This window comes from Manacus vitellinus, unplaced genomic scaffold (assembly GCF_001715985.3).
Source record: "Manacus vitellinus isolate BGI_N305 unplaced genomic scaffold, ASM171598v3 scaffold_1_pilon, whole genome shotgun sequence".
Classification (NCBI taxonomy): domain Eukaryota; kingdom Metazoa; phylum Chordata; class Aves; order Passeriformes; family Pipridae; genus Manacus; species Manacus vitellinus.
The window spans coordinates 3,186,367-3,202,057 of NW_021939396.1; the positions used below are offsets into that span (position 1 = coordinate 3,186,367).

The window sequence follows — 15,691 nt, forward strand, 5'->3', positions numbered from 1 at the left end:
CTCTCTTGCTCAGCTCTATCAGCCTATTTTATGTTCAGGATGTAAATGTCAGCTTTGGAAACCTAATTAAAGTCAATGTGATTATGGTAAACAGCATTCAAGGGACCCGTGATTGTGTGACTGCCTTGCAGTTGTAGGGAGTTACCAACAGACTCGTGAAAACTCCTCAGAGGAATTTATGGAGGTACCCCATTTACCCACAGTGAAATCTCATTCTGGAGTAGGTTTCTGCTGGAGTTAAGCTCCAAGACGAGTATTCTGGCTGTGATTAATTGGAAGTCAGAAGTTTGTAATCCAGGGTGAAACTCTGGTGTTCTGTACCTGTTTTTTTCCACTCAAGAATGCATCTGAGGAGCTTCCTGAGCTACCAGGCGGGTTGTAGCAGAGTCTGGGGAGATTTCGGATTTCTTGGCTGTGCTTCCAGTTCAAGCGCTGTGGTGACATGTCTCAGCAGGATGCTGTAGACACTATTGTGCAGTGGTTAAGCAGTTAAATTGTTTGTCTGGAAACTTGTGATTAAGCATTCTGATCACTGCCACAGAGAACATCAGGCTGCTGCTGGCAGGGCTCCTCACAGTGCCACTGTGGAAGGCAGAGAGGTTGTCACCCATCCTGGAGTGATGGCAGTGGCTTTGTTTGACATTCCAAACGTCTCCACTGGGTCTGTGGAGGATGTCCAGGGCTTGAGGATACTGAACATGTTGTTTAGTACTGATCAGGGTTAAATGCACTGACCTGGTGATGGCTGCAGTGCCAGTGCAAGTCTTGGAGATTAATCTTGGACTGTTTGGAAAGATCAGCCAGATAAAACAAACCCTGTGGTGGTGCAGGGGAACTCGCTGTCCTGTGTGTGTGTTGTGCTGCTGGGTTCTTTTGATGGAAGGTGTGCCTCTAAATGTTTTAAAATTCAAATTCTCTGGTTTATTAAAAAAAAGTTAAATAACCAAATAGATGTTTTACTTGAGAGGCCTCCCCTGCAAACCAAAGGAGTGTCTTAGTTTTAGTGTCTTAATCACCCGATTTCCTTATTTCTCTGGTTTTTGTTTCTGGCTGTGGTTTGATAGCATCTGGAGTGATCTCTGTGGCTTTCCTAAACAAGAGAGGAGCCACTGAAAGTGTTTGTTTCACATAAAGCATCACTTCTTCTTTCCTGAGAATACATGACTTAGAATATGTTTTCAAACACTTGGACTTGACCTCCTTTGCACCCATGCTGCTGTCTCCTTAGTGTTTGCATTGACTTTTTCTTGATTTGCTGTATGTACTAATTATTACTAATTCTTTTCTTGGGGTGATACCAACTACCTGGCCAGAAGGGATGGTGTACCCTTCCTACATAATGTTTACCATCGTTTTGATTCTGTGATAGGTTTAGCATGGATTGATGAAACAAAAAGCATAGAGGCTTAAAAATCTCCCTTACTGTTGGTGGGAATTAGGACATCTGGCTTCTTCAGTCCTTATAAAATCCCAACCTGAAGATTAGAGAGAGTCTGAGATGTCCAACTTGATTCTTTCCTGAGTAAACACCAATGGTTTCAGCTGAGCCTTATGCATCAGTAGCCTCAGTGGTTCAGGGTCATAGATAATTTTGCCCTAATTTTTTTCCTTTCCAAGGCTGTTTCTTATCACAGTAGACATAATATCATTTAAGAACGTGTGCCTTCGTTTTCATTATCAACTGACAGTGTCAGAGACAGGGGAAGGGATGGGTTTCCAAAAAGAAACACTGTACGTTACGTGCTCTGTGCAGGCTGCAGGAAGAGATGGAAATGAATGAATCTCTTCTGTTTGCATGTTGAAAAGCTGGCAGCATTCCCCTTGGATGAGAGCTTGTCTGCCAAAATGTTAGGCTTTACTAACTAAGCAGAGATTGTGCCTTGGGTGAAGAAGAGGTTAAATGTGTCTCTGTGGCTTCTCAGAGCTCTTGGTGGTTGTTGTGTGTTTCCAGGGATACAGGCAACTGTTATCCTTTGTAGTATTAGATACAAAGACCCTCAAATGCAGGCAAGAAACAAACTTAACCAATTTACATTTAATTCAGATTTAAAGCCGTTCACTGACCTGATCATAGACCTTTGGAATTGCTGGGGAAGGCTGCAAAAAGTTAACTGCTTTAAGAGGAGACAGAATGAGTAATTGGAAGAGTTTCACTGAAGGCTGATGAATGACAAACAATGCTTGGCTTGGGAAATCCACTGGGATAAAAATAGTCTGAGGTTAGGGGAGCACTTGGGAAGTGCCCTGTGTGCTTGCCTGGTGTCGCCTCTTTGCCTGTTGTCGGCTTTAAAAAATTTTGTTATACATTTCACTGCATTGCTTCTGGAAGATTATTTAAAGGTTGCAGTTTGAGATGTGTGAGCTGATTTAACAGCTTGATATCACCTCACCAACAGCATGATTCCACTCCTACATGTGTCATCTTCCCCCTCGATTCAGATTTAGTGCTTCCTTAATTGTCTTTTTTTGCTTGCTTAATTTGCAGAATCAGGGTCTTAAACAATTTCTTTGGGATATAAAATAACAAATTTTCAGAAGCAGTGATGGAATCATTTAGGTTGGAAAAGATCTCTGAGGTCATCAGGTCCAGCCATCAACCCGGTTCCCACCATGTTCAGCACTAAGCAGTGTCCTCAGGTGCCATATCCACGTGTTTTTTGAACTCTTCAAGGAATGACTCCACCACTTCCCTGGGTGGCCTATTTCAATGCTTGACAACCCTTTCAGGGAAGATATTTTTTCTGATATCCAATCTAAACCTCCTCCAGTGCAACTTTAGGCCCTTTCCTCTGGGAGAAGAGGCCACTTACCTGGGAGAAGAGACTGAACCCCCCGCCTGGCTGCAGCCTCCTTTCAAGGAGTTACAGAGCATTAAGGTCCCCCCAACCCTCCTTTTCTCCATGCTAAACACCCCCAGCTCCCTCAGCTGCTCCTCACCAGGCTTGTGCTCCAGACCTTTGTGTCATCCTATAAAAAACCTTTTGCCTAACTCACTCCAGTATCCCACCTTGGGCTCTTGTAGAACTTCCAGCTGACTCACCTGTTGATGTTTTCTGCAATTCTGAGCAAGAATCAGCAGCTTGTGCATCATCGTGGGCTTATATGTGTGTGTGTGTATCTGTATCTATGTGCACACTCACACATGAGCATTTTCAGTAGGAAATTTTCAGGCCATTACAGCCTCACACGCCAAGGGCTGTGAATTCCTGGCAGAAGTGTCTGGGAGCAGTGATACCCTGTGCTCCTGCTGAGCCCTGAACTCTGTACCTGAACTCTCTACCACCTTGCAGGGAGAGGAGCCTTCCCTTCACTGGGCTGTGAGGCAGCCCTTGGATCTCCTGCTGGCTCCCTAATCGAGATAAGATCAGGACATGCTGCACCTGCTCATCCCTGCTCCACTAACACCTTTGATTTTTGGGTACTGCGTTTTAGACCTGTTGAATGTCTGACACGGAAGGGAAAGCTGTTGAGGTTTTATTTGAAATGTTCCTTTCTTGGGCAAGAGATCCTCAAACTCTGAAATTTACCTCGGGGCATTTGTTTTGTTTAAAGATCTTGCCAGATAATTGTCTTTTGCATCGTTTTATAAGAGATCTGTGCTGAATTTCAGGAGAAAATGAGTGGGAGGAGTGAAGGAAACTAGGGGCTGTGGTGTGACCTCCCAAATCCTGGCTGTTGGGGCACTAAAGAGGATGAAAGTCTTTAGATGATTTTCTAATTCTAGGTGAAGACTGACTTTTAAAACGTGATTTTTTTTTTTAACAAATACATCCTGCTTTCATCACAAATCTGCTTTTTATATTTTGGCTTTCATGTTATTCTGTTTTACATAGAGGAAATATGGCTTAATTCTGATAAAATGCACAGAAATTTATTTACTGATGTTTCATGAAGCCATGCTGGTAAAACTTCAGAATTTGTAAATATTGTCTGAAATAGCAGCTTACAATTAAATATGTTTAGTATTCTTAATAAAGGTGCTACCTGATTTATTGCTTAGTATTTTGTGTAGGGTATTACATAATAATATTTTAAATTTTTAAAATCTCTGTGCGTTGCATTTCACAGCTTGTAAGGAGTGTGTGTTTCTCTGTTTTAGGGCATAATTCAGAAGATTGTGGACAGTCACAAAGTGAAAAACGTGGCCTGCTATGGGTTACGGCTCAGTCACCTGCAGTCTGAGGAAGTTCACTGGCTACACCTGGACATGGGGGTGTCCAATGTGAGAGAGAAATTTGAACTAGCCCACCCTCCAGAAGAATGGAAGTAAGAGTATAAGTCTGTTCAGTGTCAAAAGTCGAGTCGTGTAAATCTTTTTGCCTTGTCATTACAAAATATTCTGTAATTTTTTTTTATTAAGGAAGATCCTCTTGTGGTGGAATGGAGATGGTGGAATGGTGGGGGAAATAAACCCACCAAACTTTTCACTGAGAGCTGTAAGCGGTGTTTTGTTTGCTTTAAGGGGGTTTTGTTTTTATGAAGGGTTTCCTGCAAACCGAAGAGAACTGAAGAGAAACCTGGGATTTAGAGAAAGCATAAAATAGGAACAGAAATCCTGTTCATTTGCCTTGAAATCTGCAAGTTTTGTCATCCTTAAAAGTTTTAGGATAGAAAAGCTATTCCTTTTTATGGTATAAGCACACTGCTGCAATTTTAGCAGGATAAATCTTGTTATTTAAATAAAGCCAAAAAGATATTGTTAACTACTGGTGGTATTTGTGTGTGTGTATATATATATAAATACTTATATATAAATACTTGTACATAGATATAAGTAGGAGAAATGTGATTTGAAAAGAGCGAAATGCAGTCAAAAATCAGTTTATCCCTCGACTATGGAAAAACTTTTCAGTTGTTAAACTTCTTTATATTGAGGCCCAGAGCAGTGAGTGACATCTGCCTTCCTTCTGACTGATCTTCTCAAGTTATACCAGGAGCAGTGAACAATAGAAAAGGTCACTGCAGAATTTTGAGGGTTTTTTTCATAACATTTGCTGAGATATTTTCACGATCTGGTTAGTTGCTTCCAAGAAGTGGTGTGACCTGGGTTTCTTCAGCTTTTTAGGAGGGCGAGCTGATGGTTCACATTCAGGAGAGGATGTGGGCAGGAGAGGAAGGAGAGAAACACTGTCCACTTTCCTGGTAGAAAGACAAGAGAAGACTAAAGTATATTTAAAACTGAAGTATATTTGTGCAGAAAAACATAATAGTCTACCAGAGAGGACGGGGAGCTCAGAGTTCAAAATACTGTCAAACGTGACTAAACTCTCCTGGGAACACCAAAACTAGTGATTACTAGTTCATGGCAGGGAGGTTATGCATCTGTTTCTGTGGTTTATGTTCATAACCACAGTTTATGCAGGAGTTATTTTAAAGGCTGCACATACCTTCTGGAAAATTACTGTGAATAGTCTATGCTTAATTTCTCTCAAATGGAGTTTTAGTCTAGCAGATGTCACAGTTGGCAATCTTTATTTATAAATTTTCTTTAGGGCCCCAGTTTTAACAAATTCCACAAATTCAAAGAAATTAGGAACGTTTAAAAGCTGGGTTTCAGAAATGTTGCACGTTGTCTTCTGTGCATGCTGCATTTTATTGTTCCTGAGATGTATATGGATCACAAGTAATTTTTCATTGATAATACTGTAAAATCACAGCTTGGAAAGGAGAAGATTCCTGAACTTTTCCAGGATAGTGGTGGTATCATGTGGTGGATAAGATGTGAATAATTTATGCTGTGGAAATTTGTTACCTAATGTACAGGTGTCAGTTCCATTTTTATTAGGCAGTACAACTCGCGTCGTACACATTGCAGAACACATTTAATTGGTTTTAAAAGCAAAGTTAGGTATTGTTTTGAAGTTTGTGGAAAGGATTTGTATAAAATACTCATGAAAGAGCTGTGATAGGGTGTAAATTATTCAATACCTTTCCAAAGTGTCATTTAATGTGTTATCGAATCCATGCAGCGTGACATACCTTTTAAACCCAGAGAGATTTGCTGTGCATAATCAAAACGCTGCTGTCATATTTGTAATACCATAGCAGAGTGTCTAAGATCATATGACAGTGCTTGTAGAAATATTTAGATTACTAAAGGGGAAGTAGTCTTGGAATGGTTCTTAAATGAAAAGCTTCCTATAGTGTTAATAAACCACTAAAATTGAGTCACATGTGGTTGTTTTTTTCTTTTTTTTTTTAATCATCTAAATTAAAAGGGTTTTATATTGACAGTGTTCAGAAATTAGAACTTGGAATTCTCCTGGTCTAATCCAGGTACTAGAAGTTACATGGATTATGAGTGGGCTATACACAAAAGTCAGCAGAATAAAATCCATATCCTGTACATGCAGCTTCTCTTTGGTGCTGGTGGTGATCCTGCAGAAGATGAGTTAATGCAGGGAAGAAATGGGGTATTTCTTGCCTGGAGAAGAGAAAGCTCTGGGGAGGCCTTAGAGCACCTTCCAGTAACTTAAGGTGCTACAAAAGAGCTGGAGAGGGACTTAGGACAAGGGCATGAAGTGACAGGACAAGGGGGAATGGGCTTCAAACTGACAGAGGCCTGGTTTAGTTTAGATATTAGGAACTAATTGTTTCCTGTGAGGGTTTTGAGGCACTGGCACAGGTTGCCTAGAGGAAGTGTGGCTCCATCCCTGGAAGTGTTCACACCTCACATTTGCTTTTGTATTACAGTAGTTCAACCTGCTTCATGCTATAAAAAGGTTTGTATTTAGCATGAGATAGTTCAAACCTTTGCTATCTTGTGGTGGATTTTTTATTTGTTTTAAATAAAAATCAGTAAAGTCGTAGTGCTTTACTTTTTCTTACAAAGAAGAAAGATGGGCACTAAAAGTCAAAAAGAAGCATTTTATTGCCTGTCTCTGCATTGTCACTGTATGTTTACTCTAGGAATGTTTATGCTAGTTAACTGTATCAAACCAAATATCCTGTTTCCATTTTATTTTACTCTCTGGCTATGAACATAATTCTGTCCAGTATCACAAAATTCCTAATGGCTCTAAATCATGCTGCCAGAAATGATCAGAGTTATAATTACTTGTTTGTTTGTAGTAGTTTGTTCAGGAAATAAGTCTTCTTGAGTCTGCTGTAGTTTATGTCACACTGGGTAATACTGACTTATTTCTTTGAGCTGTGCAAGATTTAGCACTATAGAAGCATTGTATAATTTGAGTGTAATTCCATGTAATTGCTTCAGAATAACTGTAGTCTTCCAGATGCAGTCTGAGGGTTCTATTCATTACTGAATTGCAGTAACCCTGCTGCTGTTAGGTTTAACTTTCAGTAGCATAAACTGTAGCTGTTACTTAAACTTTTGCTTGTCTGAAGGCCTGTATACCTGTGCATGTGAGGTGATCCCAGGTGACAAGTAAAATACAAACAAAATCCCAGAGCTTTTTAAGGCAATAAAGACTGGAATGGATCGGTCTGCTTCAGGTTTCCTCTTAGCATTTATGCCAGTAAGGCATGTGTTAAACTCACATTTTTATTGAGGAAATTCCTCTTCACTTGTAATATTACTTTTATTTGAATGATTGGATCTTGCCAAGGGCAAGGGGAGGAGAGGTAAAAGAGCCTTCCTCCATTAACCTTCATCTTTACCTCTGGGTACAGATGAGGATTACAGGTGGGGGAACCAGGTTAGCAGGATGAGGAACTCTTAAATCATAGATAGCATCAACCCTCATCATTTTTTGCAATACTGAGCCTTAAACAGCAGTCACAGGTAGTTTCCTCTATGTCTCCAGAATTGCTGTGTGTCAGAGCACTGTTCCTTTTGCTGGCCTTTTTTGCCCCACAAAGGGAATGCCAAGAGGTTCAAGAAACAAGTTGTATGTCTCGGAACATAGTGTGTTCCCCACAGGGTAGACACCTCCTGGTTCCGTAGTTAAGGTTTGTAAAGCAGGTCCTCGTGACCAGGTGACATTCCTGCTTTGGCTCTAACAGGTAGAAGACACCCCAGTGCTCAGCAGTCCTGGGCTGTAAGTTTTGGTAGCTGTGAGACAAAAGCCCTGGCACCACAGACACAAAGGCCAGACCACCTGCGGGACAGTTTCACGAGGGGGCTAAATTGATCAACAGCTCTGTCCCCCTCCTCTCCACAGTGTGTCTTCTCCCTTCTCTTGCTTCCAGTTATGCAGTCCTATGAGCTTTAAGCCTGTCTAATCCTCCAGTGAGCCGATCCAGTTCATTAAACTCACACAGGGCTTCTCCTTTGTCCGCCCCTTTTTGTTCCCATCTGCTCTCTTCTGGTTCCTTTCTTGTTGATGTGAACTGAATCAGAACCTGCTGGAGGCAACCTATGTGGTTGGGACTGGTGGGATTATTTCTTTCAGTGACTCAAAGTATTAAGAGTTGGACCATCCTTTCTTTTTTGGCTCCACCAGCTGCCCAAGTAGTGCTTGTTACTCAGAGGGAAGCCCCCAGAACTGCTCAGTGATGTTCACTGTGCTGTGGAAGGGTCACTTCACTGTACCACTTGTGAACCATATGGATTCCCACCTTTCTGAGGTCTGAGTGGAGGCTCACTGTGTGTCAGAGTGCTTCTGTACCCCAGTATAGGTGCAGAGCAGTTAAGTAGGATAGTGATCTTCAAGTAATAATTTATCAAACATGAGGGAGGTCGTCAGCAGCTGAGATACTTGCTCCAAAAGTAGGCCTGGTTAGTGAGGGACTTGTCATCCTCATCACTTGGCTGCACTTCAAAGACAGGAAATTTAGAGGGTATTGAAATCAAGCCCATCCTTGAGCTGGCCTTTGGAAGTCAGCTTCTTTATTCCCATAGGCCTCGTCAGAGATTAGGGTATAAATAGGTAATGAAGGTCACCTGAGGTGACTGTCCCAGCCAAGCTGGTTTGCTTTAACCTGATTTTCTCATGAGATCCTGTTGCAAAAAGCAGCACTTCTCACAGCTGCTCGGGTAAGAAGACAAGTCCCTCTAAAGGAGAGAGATTGCTTTTCCTCTTTATCCCAGAGAGTAATGGTGTTCTGCTTCCTAGAATCACAGAATTGTTTGCGTTGGAAGAGACCTCTAAGATCATCAAGTCCAACCTTTAATGCAGCACTACCCAGGCCACCACTAATCCGTGTCCTCAAGTGCCACATCTACATGTCTTTTAAATCCCTCCCTGAGCAGCCTGTTCCAGTGTTTGACAGCCCTTCTCCATGAATAAATTTTTCCTAATATCCAGTATCCAATTTTGTAAAATCCAATCCAGTCTAAACTGCTCCTGGTGCAACATGAGACTGTGTTCTCTTGTCCTAACACTTGTTACCTGGGAGAAGAGAGACCAACGCCACCTGGCCACAACCTCCTCTCAGGTAGTTGTTGAGAGCAGTAAGGTCCTCCCTGAGCCTCCTTTTCTCCAGGCTGAGCTCCCACAGCTCCCTCAGCCGCTCCTCATCAGACCTGTGCTCCAGGGGAGGTTTAGGTTGGATATTGGGAACAGTTGCTTCGCTGTAAGGGCAGTCATGCACTGGAACAGGCTGCCCAGGGAAGTGATGGAATCACCATCCCTGGAAGTGTTCAAAAAACATGTGGATGTGGCAGTTGAGGACACGGTTTAGTGGTGAAACCTGGTGGTGGTGCTGCATTGAGTGTTGGACTCAGTGATCTTTAAGGTCTTTTCCAACCTTAATGATTCTGTGATTCTAAAATGCACTGGACCCCCTCAAAAAACTAAGCAAGTAATTCTTTTACACAGACCTGTTTTATTCCACGTCAGTCTCTGCAGTGGTGTCCAGCAGTAGATTTTAGTGGATAAGTCAGAATCAGGCAATGGGGGAGGTTTTACTTTTCTGCAGGTGGACAATGTGCTCATGCTGCCTTCTCTCACTGGCATGTAAATACCTGGAGGTACAGTTTGGCTGATACCTAAAATTTTAGGGAATAATTAGATATGTGTACGGTGTCATGGAACATACAGGCTGATGGGCAATAGAGGGTGATTCTGTGAGCCTTCACAGGTTAGACTAATTTGTGAAGGTTTGTCTTAACTCTGACTTGGAATGTTTCTGTTAATACACGGCTGTGTTGTATCAGAGAATGGTTTGGATTGAGAAGGACCTTTTTAAGGATTGTCTACTCCAGCCCCCCTGCCATGGGCAGGGACACCTTCCACTATCCCAGGTTGCTCCAAGCCCCATCCAGCCTGGCCTTGAACACTTCCAGAGATGGGGCAGCCACAGCTTCTCTGGGCAGCCTGGTGCAGTGTCTCATCACCCTCATCACAAAACATTTCTTCCTTATTATATTCTAAATCTACTCTCTCTCAGGTGTTCTCAACCTTCCCTGTATATCCTACAGCCTGAAGACTCCTTAATTTAAGAACATGTTTTCTGTGCAAAGTAATTATGAAATAAATTGCCATACTACAAAAAACATCCCTCTAAGTATCCCTGATTTGTATACAGTGTGTGCATGTGTTTACAGTTTCCAAATGTTTTCCTTATTTTAACAGTTTCTAACAGGACAATTTATTTTCAAGGATTTCATAGCAAATAAGAATATTGCAACTTCTGCTTGCAGTGGAATCCTAAGCAGCACTTATTCCTAGTAACTTTTTACCCAGTCCCCATATAAATCTTGTTAACAGGCAGCCAAATCAGTTGCTGAAAAGAGGTTCTTGTCCTGTTGAAACCAACAGAGTGAAATGTTGTAATATGTGCTCTTATCATAAGTAGATTGTTAAATATACTTATTTTGGGAAGGACTGTAAAGAGTGTTATTTAGGATATGCTGTACTGGCACAGCCAAAGGGAGGGAGACATTTATTATCAGAATTTCATTGAAGGAATGTGTCAGAGGAGGAAGCAAGCAGTGTGTCAAACATTGTGGTCTGTTACCACAGGACAAGCAATAATACTAAATTTAGGGGTTGGAAGCAGAAGTTTTGGTTTGAGAAAGGACACTGATTTATGTAGTCATGGATCAAAGCTCATTTTGAATTCCCTCACTTGTGGTGTACTGTTAACTTGAACAGTGTGGTTGTCAGGTTGAAAACTGGTTTCTTGGGCTTTTGTGTGTGTCCTGACGATGAATAAGGGAGCAGGAAACCTCTTATATGGAGAAATCCCTTCAAAACCCATGGAAAATTCAGAGGTGAATATTAGAGATCACTCAGCGTAGGAGCAGAGTCCTGTTCCTTGTTCTGTCTGTAGGATGTGGCTCCCTGGGGAGTGACAGTGTTTGCCACTCTTGGAGCAGCAGATCAGTGTTTTAAGTATCTGCTTGTGATAACCAGAGATAAAAGCTGTTGCCAGAGGTCTTGTTAGTGGTTCTGGCAGCTCATCTACTGTTGTCACCTAATTGGGGCCTCCCTTCCCATGGATTTGGAGCTTTATCTGCTCCTGATGTTTCTGTCCTCTCTGAAGCTCTGAGAAGGCAGCAGGGCTCTGTTTGCTTCTGTTACAAAGGTCCTTTGTAAACATCTGTATGAAGTGGCAGGTACAGGTAAATTCCAGGTTAGTTCTCTTGATTAGTCGGAGGAAATTTTGCACTACTTAGAAATTCTAAATTTGTTTTGATTTTATCCTTACTTTTAAGAAAGTTTGAAGGCATCTTTAATATGTGAGTAAATCTTAACTGTCATTTGTTGCTCAGCAGTTCTAATTCTCTTCTTCTTGCTTTTCAGATATGAATTAAGAATTCGGTATTTGCCAAAAGGATTTCTAAACCAGTTCACTGAGGACAAACCCACTCTAAATTTTTTCTATCAGCAGGTATGTTGAGTTCTACTACTTTGTCTTTTGCTGATTTTGCTCCGTTTGGAAGACTCTGGATTTGTTTTTGTGGGTGACACATCACTGTGGAAACAGAAACTGGAAAAAATTTAAGGTTGCATCCATAAAGCAGAAAGGGCACAAAGCCCATGACACCTTTCTCCTTGGGAAGCAGTGAGGAATATTTTCCAAGGACAAGGTAATTGTGCAGTTGTCTTAACTCAGATAAAATTGACTGTTGTTCCACTGGCTTCTTACAGTTAATTCACACTTTATGAAATTGTTGAAGTTTTTCATTTTTGCAAGCGTAAATAAGTGACAATTTCACTACAAACCGTCAAATATTCACTCTGCTTATATTGTTAGGTTATTTTCCTGGTTTGAGGCTCTCTTATGGATCACTAGAACTGTATAATAGTCAAAGCTTATATAAATTAAGCACCTAAATTTTAATTTCATTCAGTTAAATGATTTTAATCTGATTTTAGACTGAGAAGCTCGCTGTAAAACTTTGTGGGGATATCTTTTAGGGGCGTCAGGACTAGAATGGTTACCGTGTCCCCTAACTTTAACAAGCACAGTTGTACCCACATGTTCCTGTCTTAGGTGAAGACAGGAATATTTTATTTTTTTTACTGTGTAATGCAATTTTTGTATTGATATATGATGGACTTCCCAGAAGACAATTCTTCTGCAGTGCTTCTCTGGACTTAGCATTGTAGTTTAACTGACCTTTGTGATATGTGGTTTCAGCCTAAAGATGTGTGGATTTTGGCAACTTTTTAGTACTGCCAGGGGCTCTTGTAGAAAAAACAAAATCATGTTCCTTATTCCTTTAGCAGGAAGTGACTTCCTTCATACTGGCTTTAAACACAGGAGATCTGTGTTTCCTGTGAGGCAGAAGTGGGTGATGAGGTCCAAACTGATTTCCTGAACTCCATCACTTACCTGTTCCAATACTTGGCAAGCCTGCAGTGCCCTGTCACTTCTGCCTCAGAGAAGTGTTTCCTTCAGGCAGGGAATCTGAAATGCCACAGGAATATTTGTTAACATTCTAATTAAATTTGGAGATATCATTAGAAACAGATCAAGTGGCTCAGAATAGCAAGAAGGTTTGTGAAGGTGATTTGATAGGCAAAGCTGAGACCTGTGTGTGTCTGACAGTGCCCTGAATCCCAGTTCTGTTATAAAGTGAAGATCAGAGGTTCTTGTCTCCTTGCTCTGCACACCATCCCACTTATTTTCTCTTCCCCTTTTTTCTTCACCTTATCATGAGGTATTTCTAAATTCAGTTCTTTGTTTTGGGGTGCTGCAAGGTATTTGGGGCTCCGTTGTCATGGAAACCAGGTGCAGAACTTCTCAGAGCTGTCATTCTCTATCCATGATTCTGTTTCGCTCCATAAACCTCACTTGGCCTCTTGGTTAAATTAGGACAATTACTTTTATCTGGTAAAGTGTTAAGGCAGCACCACTGACATATTAAAAAAAGGCAAGAGAAGAATTTTGGCAGTAACACTGTGTCATAAGCCAGACCTACAACAGAGGGGGGGGTGAAAAAAAACAAGGAAAGATGATTTTTCACATTCTGTTCCCGTGTCATTCATGCAGCATTTTAGCATCCTCTTTTGCTAACCACAGCTCTCAGTCAGATACTTCATGTTGTATTTAGGCAAGAAAAATTGAATGTACAGAAATTCTATGTGCATACGTAGATATCTTGAGCTTTCTGCACAGAACTAACTGCTAAAGATAATGAACATAGGACTAAGTTACACAGTTTAAAAAAATCCAACAGACAGTGTTCTGTTGGTCGAGTTGTTTTTTGTAGATGTGAAAGTCAAATAAATTGCCTTGTGTGTTATAAATGAGAAAAAAATGAGAAAAAGATTTTTTTGAGGACCGGATGCTGCCTGTGACTTTTTTTTCAAGATGAGACTGGGAACCTATTGCTGACTTGGTAACATCCACATGTTGTCTGTCTTATTAAAAATGTACAGCATCACATTAAAAAGTTCATGGGGAAGGAAAAGAAACATGGTAACCTGTCACCTGTGGATTTTGGAAATGAAATTATTTTCTTGAATATGAGCTGCAGAGCAGCAGCACTGTTGAAGGAGAAGCTGAAAGTTTAAATCCTCAAGTGATCTTCATCTTCCAGAAAGGCACAGAACATTTTGTAAGGATAACAAAATGTTACATGAATCGCTGTCAACAGACACAGTTTATTTACCCAGTTCACCCAAACCACAATCACCAGGCTGTTAAACCCCAAACTGGCACACGTTTGTGCCTCCACATGCATGACTTCTCCCATTCACTGCAGCGGGAGTGCTGCCCTGTGTAAATCCGTGCGTTTCAGGCTTCTCATCTTGGACTTAATACGTCAAGTCGTTATTTTGTCCTTGTTTTTGATTGTTTTAAGGATTCCTGTGACCTTTCTTTGCTTTTGCATGTTCTTTATTTCCAAGAGTCTTGAACAGATCAAGACCTGGTGCCCGTGTTTGTGGCTTGACGTGCTGCGATCGCGGCGGTCGCTCTGCCATCTGCGGTGGGCGTGAGCTGCTCTAATTGGAAGTATAAAGCAGGGCACTTAATGAGACCTTTCACAGAGTGCCCCTGGTCTGCAATCTGTACAGCAAGGGATTAAAATCACTGTGTGTGCAGGGAGAAACCCACACAACTTGTTAATAACATCAGAATCAGTCCTGCTAACATTGGTGCCACGTGGTGCGCTGAAGGATCCTGTGCTCAGGCTGTGCTCAGAGATGGGGGAGAGGCTGATGTGTGGAGTCATTCCCCTTGACTGGAGGAGTTGTGTGTTCAGGTCATGTCATTTTAAATCCCAGTTGAGAGCTCTGATCAACAGACTAATGCTAAAACTGTGTCTTTCTGTTTTGTTCCCACTCTCTTTGGCGGGTGTCAAGGGTAGTGAGTGGCAGGTCTTCAGGTGTGTCTTCTCTTTTTTCCATCACTGGAGCATTTAGGTGGTGATTCTGCATTGACTGCATTACTCCCTTGGGCCCAACTGCTTACAATTTCAGCCAAATTAGGCAAATTGGATCCCACCCAGTGCTGTTGGAATTGTGGGGCTGAAGTATTCAAAAATCAGGAGAAGCCAGATTTATGGTTGCGTGCACAGTTGGCAGATGCTCACTGCACAGATTTTACGTGCCAGCCTTCAGTTGTGTCCCCTGATATTGAATAACCCAAACCTGAACCAAAGTGAGCTCCAGTCCCACCCCCAAACCCTTAAACGTGAACTACAAAGGGTTCCTGACTCAAAATACTGTGAGTTTTATCAAGAACTAACATCCTTTTTGTGTGTGTGTGTTCATGTGTTCTGTTGACTCTTTTGTAAATCTCAAAAGACTAAAGATAGCTGGTTGTTATATGATTTTTTAACATTTTTCAGAGGAAATGACCGTAAAGGTACAAAAGGAGAATAAAAAAATCGTAGTTTTTGAGTAATGAAAGTGGAACTTCCTCTTTTTCTTGTGCTTTTTGGGAGCACTTGTGGTTGCTTTAGGTAAGTGTTGGTGAAATTCACTGTGAGTGTCTTCCATTCCCTCTGTCCCAGTGACATGGCTGTTGGGAAGTGGAAATAAAGAAAACAGGCTTCTCTCTTTTGCCTTAGTGGCTGAGTGAGGAACGAAAGCCATATCTCAAATTGAGATAGAATATGGCTTTTTAAAGCATTCTTATAATGAGAATCAGACGTAAGCTACTTGAATTGCCTTCCTTTTATTGTGGGACAAGAGCCTGCACACATTTATCCTTGAATAACATGTTAGCCTGCAGTAATTGGAGATGGTTTATCCCTTGATGAAAAGGGAGTAAGCATCTGTACAGGGGGGTGGGGGCAGCTCTTGGGCATCAGCTGTTCCATTGTTGGTGTCCTTGTGCTTCAAACAGAAGACTTTTAAAGTAACTTTTTGGGGTTTTTTAGATCCCA

At 41.5% G+C, this 15,691-nt stretch overlaps 1 protein-coding gene across 18 annotated transcripts in view; it reads left to right on the forward strand.

Annotated features, from left to right (window-relative positions):
- Window positions 1–15,691, forward strand: part of PTK2 (protein tyrosine kinase 2) — a 175,635-nt gene that overhangs the window by 74,936 nt on the left and 85,008 nt on the right. For all 18 annotated transcript variants that reach the window (XM_029959399.1, XM_018075708.2, XM_018075722.1 and 15 more), the window contains 2 exons: window positions 4,100–4,266; window positions 11,652–11,739. In XM_029959399.1, the coding sequence (XP_029815259.1) occupies window positions 4,100–4,266; window positions 11,652–11,739 (255 nt within the window). The remainder of the gene's footprint in view (window positions 1–4,099; window positions 4,267–11,651; window positions 11,740–15,691) is intronic.